The sequence below is a fragment of the Salvelinus namaycush genome, chromosome 7, assembly GCF_016432855.1.
Source record: "Salvelinus namaycush isolate Seneca chromosome 7, SaNama_1.0, whole genome shotgun sequence".
Lineage (NCBI taxonomy): Eukaryota > Metazoa > Chordata > Actinopteri > Salmoniformes > Salmonidae > Salvelinus > Salvelinus namaycush.
Genome location: NC_052313.1, coordinates 5636749 through 5656295, shown reverse-complemented (window position 1 = coordinate 5656295; position 19547 = coordinate 5636749). Strand labels below are relative to the sequence as shown.

At 44.9% G+C, this 19547-nt stretch overlaps 1 protein-coding gene across 1 annotated transcript in view; it reads left to right on the top strand.

Annotated features, from left to right (window-relative positions):
• The window catches only part of LOC120050918 (rho guanine nucleotide exchange factor 4-like), a 101933-nt gene that overhangs the window by 59747 nt on the left and 22639 nt on the right, over positions 1-19547 (top strand). The window contains exons 4-6 of the mRNA XM_038997445.1: positions 3077-3228; positions 18703-18882; positions 19114-19314. Coding sequence (XP_038853373.1) covers positions 3077-3228; positions 18703-18882; positions 19114-19314 — 533 coding nt within the window. The remainder of the gene's footprint in view (positions 1-3076; positions 3229-18702; positions 18883-19113; positions 19315-19547) is intronic.

The following is a 19547-nucleotide window of genomic DNA, read 5'->3' as shown; positions in this document are numbered from 1 at the left end:
TTTTGTCGATGGCGGTTATGATATCGTTTAGGACCTTGAGCGTGGCTGAGGTGCACCCATGACCAGCTCAGAAACCAGATTGCATAGTGGAGAAGGTACGGTGAGATTCATAATGGTCGGTGGTCTGTTTGTTAACTTGGCTTTCGAAGACCTTAGAAAGGCAGGGTAGGATGGATATAGGTCTGTAACAGCTTGGGTCTAGAGTGTCTCCCCCTTTGAAGAGGGGGGATGACCGCGGCAGCTTTCCAATCTTTGGGGATCTCAGACGATACAAAAGTGAGGTTGAACAGGCTGGTAATAGGGGTTGCAACAATTTCGGCAGATCATTTTAGAAAGAGAGGGTCCAGATTGTCTAGCCCAGCTGATTTTTAGGGATCCAGATTTTGCATCTCTTTCATAACATCAGCTATCTGGATTTGGGTGAAGGAGAAATGGGGGAGGATTGGGCAAGTTGCTGTGGGGGGGTGCAGAGCTGTTGACTGGGGTAGGGGTAGCCAGGTGGAAAGCATGGCCAGCCGTAGAAAAATGCTTATTGAAATTATTGATTATCGTAGATTTATCGGTGGTGACAGTGTTTCCTAGCCTCAGTGCAGTGGGCCGCTGGGAGGAGGTGCTCTTATTCTCCATGGACTTTACAGTGTCCCAGAACTTTTTTGAGTTTGTGCTACAGGATGCAAATTTCTGTTTGAAAAAGCTAGCCTTTGCTTTCCTAACTGCCTGTGTATATTGGTTCCTAACTTCCCTGAAAAGTTGCATATCACGGGGGCTATTCGATGCTAATGCAGTACGCCACAAGATGTTTTGTGCTGGTCAAGGGCAGTCAGGTCTGGAGTGAACCAAGGGCTATATCTGTTCTTAGTTTTTTGAATGGGGCAGGCTTATTTAAGATGGTGAGGAAAGCACTTTTAAAGAATAACCAGGCATCTACTACAGACGGAATGAGGTCAATATCTTTCCAGGATACCTGGGCCAGATCGGTTAGAAAGGCCTGCTCGCTCAAGTGTTTTAGGGAGCATTTGACTGAAATATATAAATATATAATACGTATATGTAAATTATTGAAATGTAATGTCATTAATTTGTTGTGAAAACACATATTACAGCATCTGGATGTAAATTACGATCATAAAAAGGTAGTCTACTGTTTCATCAATAGTGTTTTAATATGTACTATGTATGTGTTCTGCCACAGTGTATGTGTGGCACTGTGTGAGTTCCAGTGGTTCCCATTTGGGCTCAGAGAATAAAGGAAGATTAATTTTATACATGATTAAACAGATCCTCTATACACCATCCAACCTCTAGAGGGTTGTAGATGATTCTTCATTCTTAAAGACTGCTGAAGTGGAAAAGGTAGTCAGTAGAATATATAATACTAATAGAATGTAGTCCTAAAATACTGCTACAGCTCTGAGGGTTGAATATGTGCATTTTTAATGGCAGAGTGATGCGCCCAAATCCCTTTCTCCTGATCGCCTGAGGGGGTCTGAACGCTCTGTGTTCTCTCATTAAGCCTGGCTCCCTGTCTCCACGGTGATGTGTCACCATGGAGACTCGCCGTGGCAACAGCTGTTTGAAGAGCAGGGATGTATTGATGAGATTGGACAGATAGACAGGAGAATATTTATAGCTGCAGGGCAGGTACGTACAGTCAGGGAGAGAACTGTGATGATGCCACTCGGAGGGCAAAGAGTGTGTTTACATTCACACCAATATATTCGGGATACTCAATTATTCAGTTTTGAATATCATGGGTGTGGTGTAATGATGTAAAAACAAGTTACTTCCAAAAGTAGGCTACCTGAGCAATTCAATCCACCATAATAATTCCATAATCATTTAGACTACTATAATACATGTACTATAATTCACTACTGGTTACTTGCCCCTAATCTAGACAAGTTTCTGCTTATAATTTCCTACATTTGTTATGCCCTATTATTATTTCTGACATTTGGGAGGCCACTGTTTGTCAGTTATAGTTAGATACATGCAGCTTCTCTTCTGTCATAACGTGTTGCCCCAGAAGACTAAATAGAGTAGTGCTCACCAGAATAATGTTTTACATTGATATAATTAATGCATTAGTAATCTATTTAACACTGCTAAAGTTGTCTGTTTCATTTAGGGACCGGGGAGAAAATGCAAGAACTCCAAAACAGTGGAAAGATTGTTCCTCAGCCACATGTCCAAATGTCATCAGTTTGACCCGTTTTAAGGAAATTAAAAGCTGAGAAAACGATGAATCACGTTTCTGATAAGACTTCAGTTCATTTTGAGTGCATATTTGATGTGGTTGAAGTACTGTATGCCAGTGTTAAAGACAACACATCACATTCACGTTTTCTCAAGAGTGTTTACAAGTTGTCTGAAAGAAAGAAATCATATTTCTCCACTCCTGTTCCCGAGACAAAATAAAAATGTTTTGTACCATTTTACTGCAAGAAATGTATAATTGTGCCGGAGTTAATATTATATTATACATGTGAGAGGTTATTGTCCAGATTTCAGTTACTATTCCATTTAACCCACGTAAAATTAAATGAGGAATTTTACTTATTAATGGATACAGGGGATAGTCACGAGCGGAATATCAACATTTGTATGTAAACAGCTTATCCTGAATGAGATCTTAAGCGGGATATGAGCTACCATCCGGTGTGGATGTAAAAGTGGTCACTGACATGCAGCCACTGGGGGTTTCCTTCCCTCTCTCTTTTAATGTCACTGTGTCTCAGTGAGAGGTCTTTGGGTCTCAACTAGGCCGTGAGTCATGATGATTCAGATCACCACAACTGGGTTGGACCTCAGCTGCAGCTCAGACCTCTTCTTTGTGTGATAACCATTTTTGGAGTTTTGTGGACTGTTTTGTTGTATTTGCAGAAAAGTAGGATATGTTTTCTTATTTAATGTGCTAAAATGCTCATCTGAAGAGCGATGAGACAGAGGTTTTATTTTGTTTTCTCTCTCTGTCCCTGTCTCTCTCTCTCTCTCTCTCTCTCTGTCTCTCTCTCTGTCTCTGTCCCTGTCTCTCTGTCTCTCTCTCTCTCTGTCTCTCTCTCTCCCTCCCCCTCAGCGGTGATAGTACCAGACGGGGGTGGAGAGAAGAGCGGTCTGGGGCTGGGTGATGATCTAGGCAGTGACGAGGACCTGTATGAAGAGTTCCGCAGCTCCAGACATCACTTTGGACACCCAGGGGGAGGTGGGGAACAACTGGCCATAAATGAGGTAGCCTTTTGTTTTGTCTGTCCGTCTCTCTGTCTCTCTCTAGGGTTAAGTAGAATATGATTTTGAGTTTTGATTCAATCCGTAGCTCCCTAACCTGCTGTGTTTATGAATGATCTCCCTAAGACCTCCCAGTGCATTGTGGGTACACATCAGCTCCTGAGAGACATGGCCGCCCTGGCCCAGCTCTGATTTGTCAGGTGCTCCCTCCAAGCCCCGCCCCTATCCCGGTTGTCACTCAGAATTAGCGTGACGGATTAGGAACCACCTGGTGAAACAATTACCTCCGCTTTAACTAGTGTTTAGAGGCTCCACAGGGCTTCATGGGAGACAAGGGCAGTAACGGTTTAAATTGACTCCTTGAGGGACAAAACTGAATTGATTTATTGTTGTGGCTTAACTGCTGTGAATTCCTCCATGCCTTTCTACTGGAGCAGAATACTAAATAACCTGGAAGATGGAATAGACACGCTCACACACACACACACACTCATACACATATGCATTCACACACACACACACACACACACACACACACACACACACACACACACACACACACTCAGAGGAGCGAGGCAGAGAGGGAGGCAGAGAGGATAAGGAGAGGTGAAGAGAGAGAGGATAGAGAGGAGAGGGAGAGAAGAGGCAGAGAGAGAAGAGGAGAGGGAGAGAAGAGGAGAGGGAGAGAAGAGGCAGAGAGAGATGAGAGGCAGAGAGAGATGAGAGGCAGAGAGAGATGAGAGGCAGAGAGAGATGAGAGGCAGAGAGAGATGAGAGGCAGAGAGAGATGAGAGGCAGAGAGAGATGAGAGGCGGAGAGAGGATTGAGAAGAGAGCGGGAGAGAGAAGAGATACAGTACATTCTGGAAAGTATTCAGACCCCTTGACTTTTTCCACATTTTGTTACGTTACAGCCTTATTCAAATAAAATTGTAATCATTTTATCCTCATAAATCTACACATAATACTCCATAATGACAAAGCAAAAGCAGATTTATAGAAATTGTTCTAAAAAACTTAAATATCACATTCAGACCCTTTACTCAGTACTTTGTTGAGGCACGTTTGGCAGCGATTACAGCCTGGAGTCTTCTTGGCTATGATGCTACAAGCTTGGCACACCTGTATTTGGGGAGTTTCTCCCATTATTCTCTGTAGATCCTCTCAAGCCCTGTCAGGTTGGATGGGGAGCGTAGCTGCACAGCTATTTTCAGGTCTGTCCAGAGATGTTCGATCGTGTTCAAGTCTGGGTTCTGGCGGGCCACTCAAGGACATTCAGAGACTTGTCCCGAAGTCACTCCTGCGTTGTCTTGGCTGTGTGAACCTTCGCCCCAGTCTGAGGTTCTGAGTGCTCTGGAGCAGGTTTTCATCAAGGATCTCTCTGTACTTTGCTCCGTTCATCGTTCCCTCGATCCTGAGTAGTCTCCCTGTCTCTGAAAAACATCCCACAGCATAATGCTGCCACCACCATGCTTCATCGTAGGGATGGTGCCCGGTTTCCTGCAGATGTGACGCTTGACATTCAGGCCAAAGAGTTCAATCTTGGTTTCATCAGACCAGAGAATCTTGTTTCTCATGGCCTGAGAGTCCTTTAGATACCTTTTGGCAAACTCCAGGCGGGCTGTCATGTGCTTTTACTGAGAAGTTGCTTCCGTCTGGGCACTCTACCATAAAGGCCTGATTGGTGGAGGGCTGCGGAGATGGTTGTCCTCTGGAAGGTTCTCACATCTCCACAGAGGAACCCTGGAGCTCTGTCAGAGTGCCCATCGGGTTCTTGGTCACATCCCTGACCAAGGCCCTTCTCCCCCAATTGCTCAGTTTGGCCAGGCAGCCAGCTCTAGGAAGAGTCTTGGTGGTTCCAAACTTCTTCCATTTAAGAATGCTGGAAGCCACTGTGTTCTTGGAGATTTTTTGGTACCCTTCCCCAGATCTGTGCCTCAACACAATCCTGTCTCCGAGCTCTACGGACAGTTCCTTCAACCTCATGGCTTGGTTTATGTTCTGACATGCAATTTCAACTGTGGGACCGTATATAGACAGGTGTGTGCCTTTCCAAATCATGTCCAATCAATTGAATTTACCACAGGTGGTTGTAGAAACATCTCAAGGATGATCAATGCAAACAGGATGCACCTGAGCTCAATTTCGGAGTCTCATAGCAAAGGGTCTGAACACTTATGTAAGTACAGTATTTCTGTTATTTATCTTTAATAAAAACAACAACAAAAAAAAAGTTTTTGCTTTGCCATTATAGGGTATTGTGTGTAGGTTGGTTAAAAAACTAAAAATGCACCTTTATTTAACTAGGCAAGTCAGTTGAGAACAAGTTCTTATTTACAATGTCGGCCTTCACCGGCCAAACTCGGACGACGCTGGGCCATTTGTGCGCCGCCCTATGGGACTCCCAAACACGGCCGGTTGTGATACAGTCTGGATTCGAACCAGGTGGTCTGTAGTGACGTCTCTAGCACTGAGATGCAGTGCCTTAGACCGCTGGTGCCACTTGGAAGCCCCAAGTGGTGAGAAAAAAACATATATTTAATCCACTTTAGAATAAGGCTGTAACGTAACAAAATGTGGGAAAAGTCCAGGGGTCTTTCCGAATGCACTGTATGAGAGAGAGAGAGGCTGTAAACACAGGATTGTTATTACCTTGTTGCCATAGTTACCATAGATGCATGACACCATACAGTACATAGAACAGCTAGAACAACTAAGGATGAAGACCGTGGTGTAAAGTACTTTTAAGTAAAAAATACTTTAAAGTACTACTTAAGTAGTTTTCTGGGGGTATCTGTACTTGACTTTACTATTTATATATTTTTGTTACATTTGTACTTTTACTCCACTACATTCCTAAATAAAATAATGTTATTTTTACTCCATATGTCCCTTACAAAAATGTACCATGGTAATACAATGAAAAAAAGATCATGTTTTTTTGTTCACCACCATAGCAAGAAAATACAATGGTATTTGCATTAGTACCATGGTATTTTCTTTCCATGGTAGTGACCCCAAAAAATTAACCATGGTAGTACAATAAAAATGGTTTTGTACTAACAGCATGTAGTGAAACATGAAAGCATGGCAGTTGTTTACAATATATTATTATGGTCTGTGTCCCACCGTTTTTCGGGTAAAGTGACCAAAAACGTAGTAATTTATGGTACTCACATAATGCAACATTGACTACTAACTCTGCAATGGAAAAGCATAGGCCTAGTACCCTCTTGAACCCCTCAAAACTCATAGTGAAAAACCACAACACACATGGTCTAGTCGTGTAGTGTACCCTCTTAAACCTTGGAATCTGGTGAGAAGAATGAATGCAGTCTAAAACCTTGAAGATTTAAAATAGTTAGTTTATCTGGTGCTTCTTAAAGTAAATAAAGTTTTCAGTTGGCGCTCTCTCATTCAACAGACTTGGCTATTCTTATACAATTCTAAATAGCCAACATGCTAAAAAACTATTTGTAAAAAGGTATTAATTATCATCTTATCTCATAGATACATTTTGATCATGTAATTCTCAACAAATCCCTAAAAACTCAAGTTACAATGTTTCCCTTTGTTTACACTCTGTATGAATGTTCCTTGGTCCTGTCGCCATGACTACGACAGGCTAGCTTGACTGGAGCTTTCTTTAGCTGCCGTTAGCTTCTATGCTAACAGGCTTTTATAAATTAATTAAATTATCAAAACATCATCAAAAATGACAAATATTATATCATACATTCCGCTTAACTTGATGTTTCATATCCTATGCTTTATAACTTGCTCACAGTGATGATAATATTTCATTTATCTGGTGTCTCTCTCTTCAGTTGGCTCTCTCGTTCAACCGACTCACTGTCTAGGCAGGTTACCACGAGAGTGAGAGCGCATGAAGCAACCACTAGACCTTGTGGCTCCCTCTGCTGGCCGAAACAAGTGCAACACCCCTTGACTATAAATACTGTAAAATATGACAAAATGCCAAAGATTAGGCGACCATATACACTACATGGTTAAAGTATGTGGACACGTAGCTCGTCGAACATCTCATTCCAAAATCATGAGTATTAATATGGAGTTGGTCCATCTTTGCTGCTAAACAGCCTCTACTCTTCTGGGAAGGCTTTCCACTAGATGTTGGAACATTGCTGCGGGGACTTGCTTCTATTCAGCCACAAGAGCATTAGTGAGGCCTGGCTCGCAGTCGGCGTTCCAATTCATCCCAAAGGTGTTTGGTGGGGTTGAGGTCAAGGCTCTGTGCAGGCGAGTCAAGTTCTTCCACACCGATCTAGACAAACCATTTCTGTATAGACCTCGCTTTGTGCACGGGGCCATTGTCATGCTGAAACAGGAAAGGGCCTTCCCCAAACTGTTGCCACAAAGTTGGAAGCACAGAATCATCTAGAATGTAATTGTATGCTGTGCGTTAAGATTTCCCTTCACTGAAACTAAGAGTCCAAACCCGAACAATGAAAAACAGCCCCGGACCATTATTCCTCCTCTGACAAACTTTAGAAGGGCTTTATAGAGAAGGTCTTTATATAGAAGGGCTTTATAAATACATTTGATTGATTGATTGATTGATACAGTTGGCACTATGCATTCAGGCAGGTAACGTTTTCCTGGCATCTGCCAAACCCAGATTCGTCCTTCGGACTGCCAGATGGTGAAGCATGATTCATCACTCCATTTCATGAAGCTCCCGACAAACAGTTATTGTGCTGACGTTGCTTCCAGAGGCAGTTTGGAACTCGGTAGTGAGTGTTGCAACCGAGGACTACGCTACGCGCTTCAGCACTCGGCGGTCTCGTTCTGTAAGCTTGTGTGGCCTACCACTTCGCGGCTGAGCCTATGTTGCTCCGAGACGTTTAGAGAGAGGGAAAGGGGGAGGGGAGAGTGGGGACAGAGAGAGGGGGAGGGGGAGAGAGAGGGAAAGGGGATAGAGATGGGGGAGAGAGTGAAAGGGGATCAATACGGGGGAGGGGAGAGGGGGAGAGAGGGGGAGGGGATAGAGGGCGTTGGAGAATCCAATAATTTAATCTGTTAAGTGATTGTGTGTTAAAGGTAGACTCAGCGATTTGACATAGATACAGAAAGTAAACAGAATAGTGGGTGCATTTCTGCAACAACTAAGAGTGTTGAAGCACGAGGCTCAACTTCTTTACTGTTTTGATCCCCTGGCTACCAGCCTGTAACAGTGTGAACAGAACCCATGCACCTGCACAGATACGGGCTGTGTGAGAGTGAAGTCTTGCATCTTGCTCCTTTCAATATCTGCGGTGCTTCTCGTAGCAAAATATTGAAAGGATTATAGCTTGCATACACATGCATACAAACACACACACACAGCCCACCTACCCCCTCCCTTCCTGCACACAGTCTATTATTCTGCATCCTCCCCCGCTCCATCCCGCCCTCCCCGGGGTTGCTAAGGCCCTCCTCATCCACCCTGGTATCCAGGATACGGAGACACACTCAACATCCAGATTGGTTGCTCGCTGTAGGGAGGTGAATGTATGGTTGTGTGGCTCCAGGCGGACCCCGGGCACCATTTTAGCAGAGAGAAAGAGAGAGACGGAGGGAGCGAGAGAGAGAGAAAGAGAGAGACGGAGGGAGAGAGGAGAGAAAACATTGGCTTTGTCATTCTTTCTAATAAAGCTAATGTGATAAAAGAAAAGGGCTGTCATGTTAGAGGGGCACAAATAGCTGTGTGGACGTAACGCAGCTACGGGGGAACGACAGAAGAGGACGGGGGAGGAGAAAATGAATGTAATAAGAAAGCTGCAGCTCTACCTCACATCCTGAAGACGTAGAGAGTCAGAGAGGAAGAGAGAGGACACGGAAACCAGAGGGAGAGAGAAGAGGGGAGTGCTCAGACACAGGCGGTGAGGCTTCGCGTTGAAGCAGTACGAGGGGAGAGTAGAGGAGAGGAAGAGGGAGGCGGAAGACAGGCCGGCCGGGTAGTAGTGAAGGAGGAGAAGAAGAGGGGGAGAGAGACGGAGAGGGGGGGAGGGGTGAGGGCCATGCCGGGGCCTATGTCATGGCTCGCGGCGGTGGCGCTCACCGTGCCCGGCAGCGGTTGGGCATCCTCAACACCTTGCTACGCTGCAACCTCCACCGCGAGACTCAGAAGGTGGTGGTCTTCATGATCATGATGCTGCTCGTCATCATCAACGTAGTGCTCATGTTCCTCCTGGCTTTCCAGTAGACAGACACACCGACGACACACTCACACACTCATACACACACCATCAACCAAGGAAGAGAGAGAGGAGGAAGGAGGAAGATAGGGGGTGGAGAGAGGGAGGTGGAGATGCCCCTGGTGTGGATGGGAGCCCAGGATAAGAGGAGGTGATCACAGGTAAAGCAAACCGATGGATGACCTAGACTGGTGATGATGCTAAACTCAGCACCAACACAGTTCAGGGGTTATATGATAGGGAACTGCTTAGACCAGCACCAACACAGTTCAGGGGTTATATGATAGGGAACTGCTTAGACCAGCACCAACAAAGTTCAGGGTTTATATGATAGGGAACTGCTTAGCCCAGCACCAACACAGTTTAGGGGTTATATGATGGGAACTGCTTAGCCCAGCACCAACACAGTTCAGGGGTTATATGATAGGGAACTGCTTAGACCAGCACCAACACAGTTCAGGGGTTATATGATAGGGAACTGCTTAGACCAGCACCAACAAAGTTCAGGGGTTATATGATAGGGAACTGCTTAGCCCAGCACCAACACAGTTCAGGGGTTATATGATGGGAACTGCTTAGACCAGCACCAACACAGTTCAGGGGTTATATGATAGGGAACTGCTTAGACCAGCACCAACACAGTTCAGGGGTTATATTAAATAGGATCTGCTTAGACCAGCACCAACACAGTTCAGGGGTTATATTAAATAGGAACTGCTTAGCCCAGCACCAACACAGTTCAGGGGTTATATTAAATAGGAACTGCTTAGCCCAGCACCAACAGAGTTCAGGGGTTATATTAAATAGGAACTGCTTAGCCCAGCACCAACACAGTTCAGGGGTTATATGATAGGAACTGCTTAGCCCAGCACCAACACAGTTCAGGGGTTATATGATAGGAACTGCTTAGCCCAGCACCAACACAGTTCAGGGGTTATATGATAGGAACTGCTTAGCCCAGCACCAACACAGTTCAGGGGTTATATGATAGGAACTGCTTAGACCAGCACCAACAAAGTTCAGGGGTTATATGATAGGGAACTGCTTAGCCCAGCACCAACACAGTTCAGGGGTTATATGATGGGAACTGCTTAGACCAGCACCAACACAGTTCAGGGGTTATATGATAGGGAACTGCTTAGACCAGCACCAACACAGTTCAGGGGTTATATTAAATAGGAACTGCTTAGCCCAGCACCAACACAGTTCAGGGGTTATATTAAATAGGAACTGCTTAGCCCAGCACCAACACAGTTCAGGGGTTATATTAAATAGGAACTGCTTAGCCCAGCACCAACACAGTTCAGGGGTTATATGATAGGAACTGCTTAGCCCAGCACCAACACAGTTCAGGGGTTATATGATAGGAACTGCTTAGCCCAGCACCAACACAGTGTGGGGGTTATATGATAGGAACTGCTTAGCCCAGCACCAACACAGTTCAGGGGTTATATGATAGGAACTGCTTAGCCCAGCACCAACACAGTTCAGGGGTTATACGATAGGAACTGCTTAGCCCAGCACCAACACAGTTCAGGGGTTATATGATAGGAACTGCTTAACCCATCACCAACACAGTTCAGGGGTTATATGATAGGGAATTGCTTAGCCCACTACCAACACAGCTCAGGGGTTATATGATAGGAACTGCCTAGCCCAGCACCAACACAGTGTGGGGGTTATATGATAGGAACTGCTTAGCCCAGCACCAACACAGTGTGGGGGTTATATGATAGGAACTGCTTAGCCCAGCACCAACACAGTTCAGGGGTTATATGATAGGAACTGCTTAGCCCACTACCAACACAGTTCAGGGGTTATATGATAGGAACTGCTTAGCCCAGCACCAACACAGTTCAGGGGTTATATGATAGGGAACTGCTTAGCCCACTACCAACACAGCTCAGGGGTTATATGATAGGAACTGCCTAGCCCAGCACCAACACAGTTCAGGGGTTATATGATAGGAACTGCCTAGCCCAGCACCAACACAGCTCAGGGGTTATATGATAGGAACTGCCTAGCCCAGCACCAACACAGTGTGGGGGTTATATGATAGGAACTGCTTAGCCCAGCACCAACACAGTGTGGGGGTTATATGATAGGAACTGCTTAGCCCAGCACCAACACAGTGTGGGGGTTATATGATAGGAACTGCTTAGCCCAGCACCAACACAGTTCAGGGGTTATATGATAGGAACTGCTTAGCCCAGCACCAACACAGTTCAGGGGTTATACGATAGGAACTGCTTAGCCCAGCACCAACACAGTTCAGGGGTTATATGATAGGAACTGCTTAACCCATCACCAATACAGTTCAGGGGTTATATGATAGGGAATTGCTTAGCCCACTACCAACACAGCTCAGGGGTTATATGATAGGAACTGCCTAGCCCAGCACCAACACAGTGTGGGGGTTATATGATAGGAACTGCTTAGCCCAGCACCAACACAGTGTGGGGGTTATATGATAGGAACTGCTTAGCCCAGCACCAACACAGTTCAGGGGTTATATGATAGGAACTGCTTAGCCCACTACCAACACAGTTCAGGGGTTATATGATAGGAACTGCTTAGCCCAGCACCAACACAGTTCAGGGGTTATATGATAGGGAACTGCTTAGCCCACTACCAACACAGCTCAGGGGTTATATGATAGGAACTGCCTAGCCCAGCACCAACACAGTTCAGGGGTTATATGATAGGAACTGCCTAGCCCAGCACCAACACAGCTCAGGGGTTATATGATAGGAACTGCCTAGCCCAGCACCAACACAGTGTGGGGGTTATATGATAGGAACTGCTTAGCCCAGCACCAACACAGTGTGGGGGTTATATGATAGGAACTGCTTAGCCCAGCACCAACACAGTGTGGGGGTTATATGATAGGAACTGCTTAGCCCAGCACCAACACAGTTCAGGGGTTATATGATAGGAACTGCTTAGCCCAGCACCAACACAGTTCAGGGGTTATACGATAGGAACTGCTTAGCCCAGCACCAACACAGTTCAGGGGTTATATGATAGGAACTGCTTAACCCATCACCAACACAGTTCAGGGGTTATATGATAGGGAATTGCTTAGCCCACTACCAACACAGCTCAGGGGTTATATGATAGGAACTGCCTAGCCCAGCACCAACACAGTGTGGGGGTTATATGATAGGAACTGCTTAGCCCAGCACCAACACAGTGTGGGGGTTATATGATAGGAACTGCTTAGCCCAGCACCAACACAGTTCAGGGGTTATATGATAGGAACTGCTTAGCCCAGCACCAACACAGTGTGGGGGTTATATGATAGGAACTGCTTAGCCCAGCACCAACACAGTTCAGGGGTTATATGATAGGAACTACTTAACCCATCACCAACACAGTTCAGGGGTTATATGATAGGAACTTCTTAGCCCAGCACCAACACAGTTCAGGGGTTATATGATAGGAACTGCTTAGCCCAGCACCAACACAGTTCAGGGGTTATATGATAGGAACTGCTTAGCCCAGCACCAACATGATAGGAACTGCTTAGCCCAGCACATCGCACTGCTTTGCTTTATCTTGGCCAGGTCGCAGTTGTAAATGAGAACTTGTTCTCAACTGGCCTACCTGGTTAAATAAAGGTGAAATATATATATATATTTTAAAAACGTTCAAGCAATAACTCACATATTCTTAACATGCTAGACCCAACCACATACAGTACAAACAGTACCCATACAGTATACATACAGTACACATACAGTACACAAACAGTACACATACAGTATACAAACAGTAGTACCATGGCCCAGAGCAGTAGTACCATGGCCCAGGGCAGTAGTACCATGGCCCAGGGCAGTAGTACCATGGCCCAGGGCAGTAGTACCATGGCCCAGGGCAGTAGTACCATGGCCCAGAGCAGTAGTACCATGGCCCAGGGCAGTAGTACCATGGCCCAGGGCAGTAGTACCATGGCCCAGGGCAGTAGTACCATGGCCCAGAGCAGTAGTACCATGGCCCAGGGCAGTACCACCGTGGCCCAGGGCAGTACCACCGTGGCCCAGGGCAGTACCACCATGGCCCAGAGCAGTACCACCATGGCCCAGAGAAGTACCATGGCCCAGGGCAGTAGTACCGCTGTGGCCCAGGGCAGTAGTACCGCTGTGGCCCAGGGCAGTAGTACCGCTGTGGCCCAGGGCAGTAGTACCGCTGTGGCCCAGGGCAGTAGTACCGCTGTGGCCCAGGGCAGTAGTACCGCTGTGGCCCAGGGCAGTAGTACCACGGCCCAGGGCAGTAGTACCACGGCCCAGGGCAGTAGTACCACGGCCCAGGGCTACTGATAAGGAGTCACACAGAGAGAAGTGCCCTGTTTACATCCACCACCTGGCAGAGATGCACTCACATTGGAGTGTGTGTGTATGTTTGAAGTCTTCCTCTATTTTCCCTCTGTATACAAACTCATATCGATATTCCAGTACAGCTAATACTAGAATATTATGTCTTTAACCTGGTTCACGTGATGAATATCTACTGTCAGTGAAAGGAGATATTCTGGTGTTTAGTTGTATAATGATGGCAGGACCAGTAGAGGAGAGAATAGATTTGTGGGGGCATGTCGCCTAGCAACAGGGCCATAGTCCCCCTCACCGTGATGATGGATCTATAGCAGGGAGACATAGATCATTTTAGCCCACAGAATAGACATAGAAATAGACATATAGATCACCGTAGCCCACACAATAGACATAGAAATAGACACATAGATCATATTATGATATCACTTAGCATATGTTTGACAGTAGAGCTGGGCCTATGGAGAAAAATCTATGTCACGATAAATCGACGGAATTAATGCGATAACGATAAATTGAACAATAAGTTTAGAACATCAATATACACCACAGTTTTTTTATTTACCCTTTTAACTAGTACTAGCCATCGATTTTCCCATTTAACAATAACACATATTAGTGTCATAACCGTCCTGTGAGGATCCAAATGGGTCAGATCAGGTTTGCAATTACTGACTTCAACCAGACCCCCTCTCACTCGCAGGAACTGGTGGGGGTTAACAACTCACGGTGCCATGTTGTAAATCAAGGTAGAACATTCAGCTCTCCCTCTCCAATGTTCACCAGATGAATGTCTTTTGTTTCAACAGACCTTTTCCAGTTGAAACTCTTAACATGTTCTAAAGCGGATACTGGAACAATATGTCTAACATAGAACGTGGAGAATGGTCAGAGGCGATCTATAGAACACTAACGTCATTTTGTTTGTTATTTTGTGATGTCATTAAAAATGTTATGAAGGAAATACTGTAACTTGGAAAGTATACCCACTACATGGACGAAGATTCCATCCTATGCGTTGTGCAAGTAATATGAACAGGATGAAAGTGTTTTTGTTAAGAGAGGGATATGATTTTAGGAGCCATAAGAGACGATTTTTTTTACATAAACTTTGCACAGTGAGAAGTCACGCACCTGAGTGAGGTCAGAGACCTGAGCGTGTCAGTCTGACGGAACCTCCACTTTTGAACAGACTGTATAAAATTATGGGTTAAGAATTAACATACCAGACCAGATATACGTAGAGCTGCAGCTACACGTTAAAAGTAGTCTGAACTCTGAATATCAACACGAGGTAGAGACGATAAACTCACCTCTCTGACAATCACTGGTACGGCTGATTTGCTGTCCTAAGTAAAGTATCTTGAAAAGTGAATTTAAGTGGGACCATTCTACTACTCTTCTCAAACCACCATATTACGCTACTCTCATCACCCCACTGGGAACCATCGACACAGCTGGCTAGCATATTTTCAAGGAGGTATCTTCCAGAGCGAAAGGAAGGAAAGGCAACTCTGTAGTTCTGTTCAGGACTACACGACAAGTCACCGGATACCGGACAACTACAGAGATGAACAACAGAAGACTTGTTGGAACCCTTTTGGACAATCAGAGATTACAACTGTGCCGAGAAAAGGCCCAAACCCCCTTTCCAAGGCTGCCCATTTCCGAGAGAGATGTACGGCTAAACAAGGCATCTCACGTAAATACATTCATGATTTCTTACTCCAAGCGGGCGGCGGTTCGTGTGCAAAGTATAGGAGTACTGTTAGTGAGAGTAGTTTCTAAATGTACCAACATTGTGTCTCTGTCCCTCTCTCTCTCTCTCGCCCTCTCCATGTCTTTTGTAACAAGCAGCTATATTGTTGTCAGTCTGCTAGGGACCTGTTTTTAACGTATTAAGTGTGTATGTTTATCCTGTGTTACCCTTTAATTAGCTAGTAAATAAATAATTGAACCAATTTGTATAGTACTGAATTATAAGTAAGGCTCAGATTTTTGCAGATGCAAGAAGGTTACGACTGTTCAGAATGATGATATGATACGAGGTTATGATTAATAAGTTGACTGTTTATAGATGTGATAGGTAAACACCTTTTAGAGTTTAATTCAGGAGATGGTAACTCTTTAAAGAACCGCTCTCGTGGTGCCCCACATCCTAATGAGTTAACCGTTACATGATTAATTTAATCGGGTAAGAATTAAACATAATTAGTTTATAAGATAAATAACAGTCTTCAGATTAATGTAAAAGTCAAGTCACGACATTAGCAAACTTATTTCATTACAGACTTCACATTTCTCTGGTATAGGCTACTTATCATAATGAACGATATCAACAAAATGTCTGTGATGTATGGTCGATGTTGATCATTTTCAGTTTATCGTCCCAGCTATACTCGACAGTATAAAGGCTTAGCATATTAAGAATAGGAGCTTATGCTTGAGGAGTTATGTTATTACTAGTTAGTTAGTTGTGGCTTTTGAGCAAGAATAAAATAATTACTTCTGTTCTGTCCAGGGGATGTGCTGGTAAATCACGCTGCCTCACAGTACAGAAACAAGAGATAGACTAGTGTCCTGTCCAGGGGGTGTACTGGCACATCAAGCTGCCTCACACTGCAGAAACAGGAGATAGACTAGTGTCCTGTCCAGGGGGTGCACTGGTACATCAAGCTGCCTCATGCAACAGAAACAGGAGATAGACTAATGTCCTGTCCAGGGGGTGTACTGGTACTTCACGCTGGCTCACACTACAGAAACAGGAAATAGGCTCCTGCTTTATGGGCCATTCGGACAAGGCGTACTACTATAATGCCAGCATGATGTTGACGCAGTAGTTTGTTTGTCTGTGTGTACATGTACAGTTGAAGTCAGAAGTTTACATACACTAAGTTGACTGACTTAAACAGCTTGGAAAATTCCAGAAAATTATGTCATGGCTTTAGAAGCTTCTGATAGGCTAATTGACAATTGGAGGTGTACCTGTGGATGTATTTCAAGAGATGAACGTACTTTGGTGCAAAAAGTGCAAATCAATCCCAGAACAACAGCAAAGGACCTTGTGAAGATGCTGGAGGAAACAGGTACAAAAGTATCTATACCACAGTAAAACAAGTCCTATATTGACAGCTCAGTAAGGAAGACGCCACTGCTCCAAAACCGCCATAAAAAAGCCAGACTACAGTTTGCAACTGCACATTGAGTCAAAGATGGTACTTTTTGGAGAAATGTCCTCTGGTCTGATGAAGCAAAAATAGAACTGTTTGGCCATAATGACCATCGTTATGTTGGAGGAAAAAGGGGGAGGCTTGCAAGCCGAAGAACACCATCCAAACTGTGAAGCACAGGGGTGGCAGCATCATATTGTGGGGGTGCTTTGCAGCAGGTGGGACTGGGGCATTTCGCAAAATAGATGGCAACATGAGGAAAGAAAATTATGTGGATATATTGAAGCAACATCTCAAGACTTCAGTCAGGAAGTTAAAGCTTGGTCGCAAATGGACAATGACCCCAAGCATACTTCCAAAGTTGTGGAAAATGGCTTAAGAACAACAAAGTCAAGGTATTGGAGTGGCCATCACAAAGCCCTGACCTCAACAAACCTATAGAAAATTTGTGGGCAGACCTGAAAAAGCGTGTGTGTGAGAAAGGAGGCCTACAAACCTGACTCAGTTACACCAGCTCTGTCAGGGGGGATGGGCCAAAATTCACCCAACTTATTGTGGGAAGCTTGTGGAAGGCTACCTGAAACGTTTGACTCAAGTTAAACAATTTAAAGGCAATGCTACCAAATACTAATTGAGTGTATGTAAACTTCTGACCCACTGGGAATGTGATAAAATAAATAAAAGCTGAAATAAATCATTCTCTCTACTATTATACTGACATTTCACATTCTTAAAATAAAGTGGTGATCCTGACTGACCTAAGATGGGTAATTCTTACTAGGATTAAATGTCAGGAATTGTGAAAAACTGAGTTTACATGTATTTGGCTAAGGTGTATGTAAACTTCGACTTCAACTGTACGTGTGTGTATGTGACAATGTGAAATATGATGACTGTAGTACATTTATCAGGCTCTTTAGCTCTCTCTTGCTCTCTCTCTCATTCTCTCTCTTATCTCCACATTGATCTCTGTCAAGCCCCTCTCAGTCTCAGTGGCTTGGCTCAACAGAATCAATGCTTTCCACTCAGAACCTGACCCAGTTAGCTTAGCTAACGCAGTAGCGGAAAGATGATTATGTTGTGTCTGTGCTAAAATGTCGCCTACAGAGTAGAAACATTGTTGTTACAAAGTCATAATTTCTGGGTTGAAACGACATTGTAAACATTGTACTCCTTGTCTGTGGTGAATAGTAGTCATGTTTCAGAGTGATGCGTTGTAGTTTAGTGATACTGTACAGCCCTATTACATCATACTGTAAATCATGCATGTCTCTACTCTATCAGCCACTCTGCTTTCCAGTGAGGTTATTTATAAACTGGTTTTACAAAGTCATCCATTTATTTTTTTTAAACCTTTTTTTAACTAGGCAAGTCAGTTAAGAACAAATTCTTATTTTCAATGACGGCCTAGGAACAGTGGGTTAACTGCCTTGTTCAGGGGCAGAACGACAGATTTGTACCTTGTCAGCTCGGGGATTCGAACTTGCAACCTTTCGGTTACTAGCCCAACGCTCTAACCACTAGGCTACCCTGCCGCTGGATGAATAACGTCCAGAGGATTTCCAGACCACCTGACCAGGGAAACCTCCAGGCCTCCTAGGTAGCCCATAACTGGAGTTTTTCCTGATCAGAATTGTTTAAAAAGTTTAGAAACCTTGTTTACCTTGTATTACAATGTTGTCCATTTTTTATTATGTCACTATGAAATCCTCCCATACTGACCTGTGCTGTCCCGTCTGTCTGTCTGTTTGTCTGTCCCTGTCTGTCTGTCCCTCCCCAGCTGATTAGTGATGGCAGCTGTGTGTACGCCGAGGCCCTGTGGGACCATGTCACTATGGACGACCAGGAGCTGGGCTTCAAGGCGGGGGATGTCATCGAGGTAGTGGATGCCACCAACAAAGAGTGGTGGTGGGGACGCATCCTGGACAGTGAGGGCTGGTTCCCAGCCAGCTTCGTCCGGGTAAGAAACTAACTCTACATCTGTCTGTCTCTCTCTCTGTCTCTCTCTCTCTCGGGAACTGAGGACAACAGAAATGAACTACTCTCTCTTACTTATCTTTGATATATATTATTATTGCTAGGGTTGTAAGTGCTGCAGTTTTCGTCCCCCCAAAATTCTGCATCTAAACTTTAGTGATCTGTTACTGAGGGTATTCTATAACAACAGCACCTTTCTCCCTGGTCCCTGTAGTTACGTGTGAACCAGGATGAGCCTATGGAGGAGTACCTAGCCCAGCTGGAGGAGGCTGGGGCTGGGGAGAATGACCGGCCAGGGGTGGGTCTGTTTCTGGGACCAGGGCTGCCTTGTAAGGAACAGATGAGGACTAATGTCATCAATGAGATCATGATCACAGAGAGAGACTACATCAAACACCTCAAAGACATCTGTGAGGTAGGTACAGCTCAGTTCAGACTACAGCCTCTCAGTTCAGACTACAGCCTCTCAGTTCAGACTACAGCGTCTCAGTTCAGACTACAGCCTCTCAGTTCAGACTACAGCCTCTCAGTTCAGACTACAGCCTCTCAGTTCAGACTACAGCCTCTCAGTTCAGACTACAGCCTCTCAGTTCAGACTACAGCCTCTCAGTTCAGACTACAGCCTCTCAGTTCAGACTACAGCCTCTC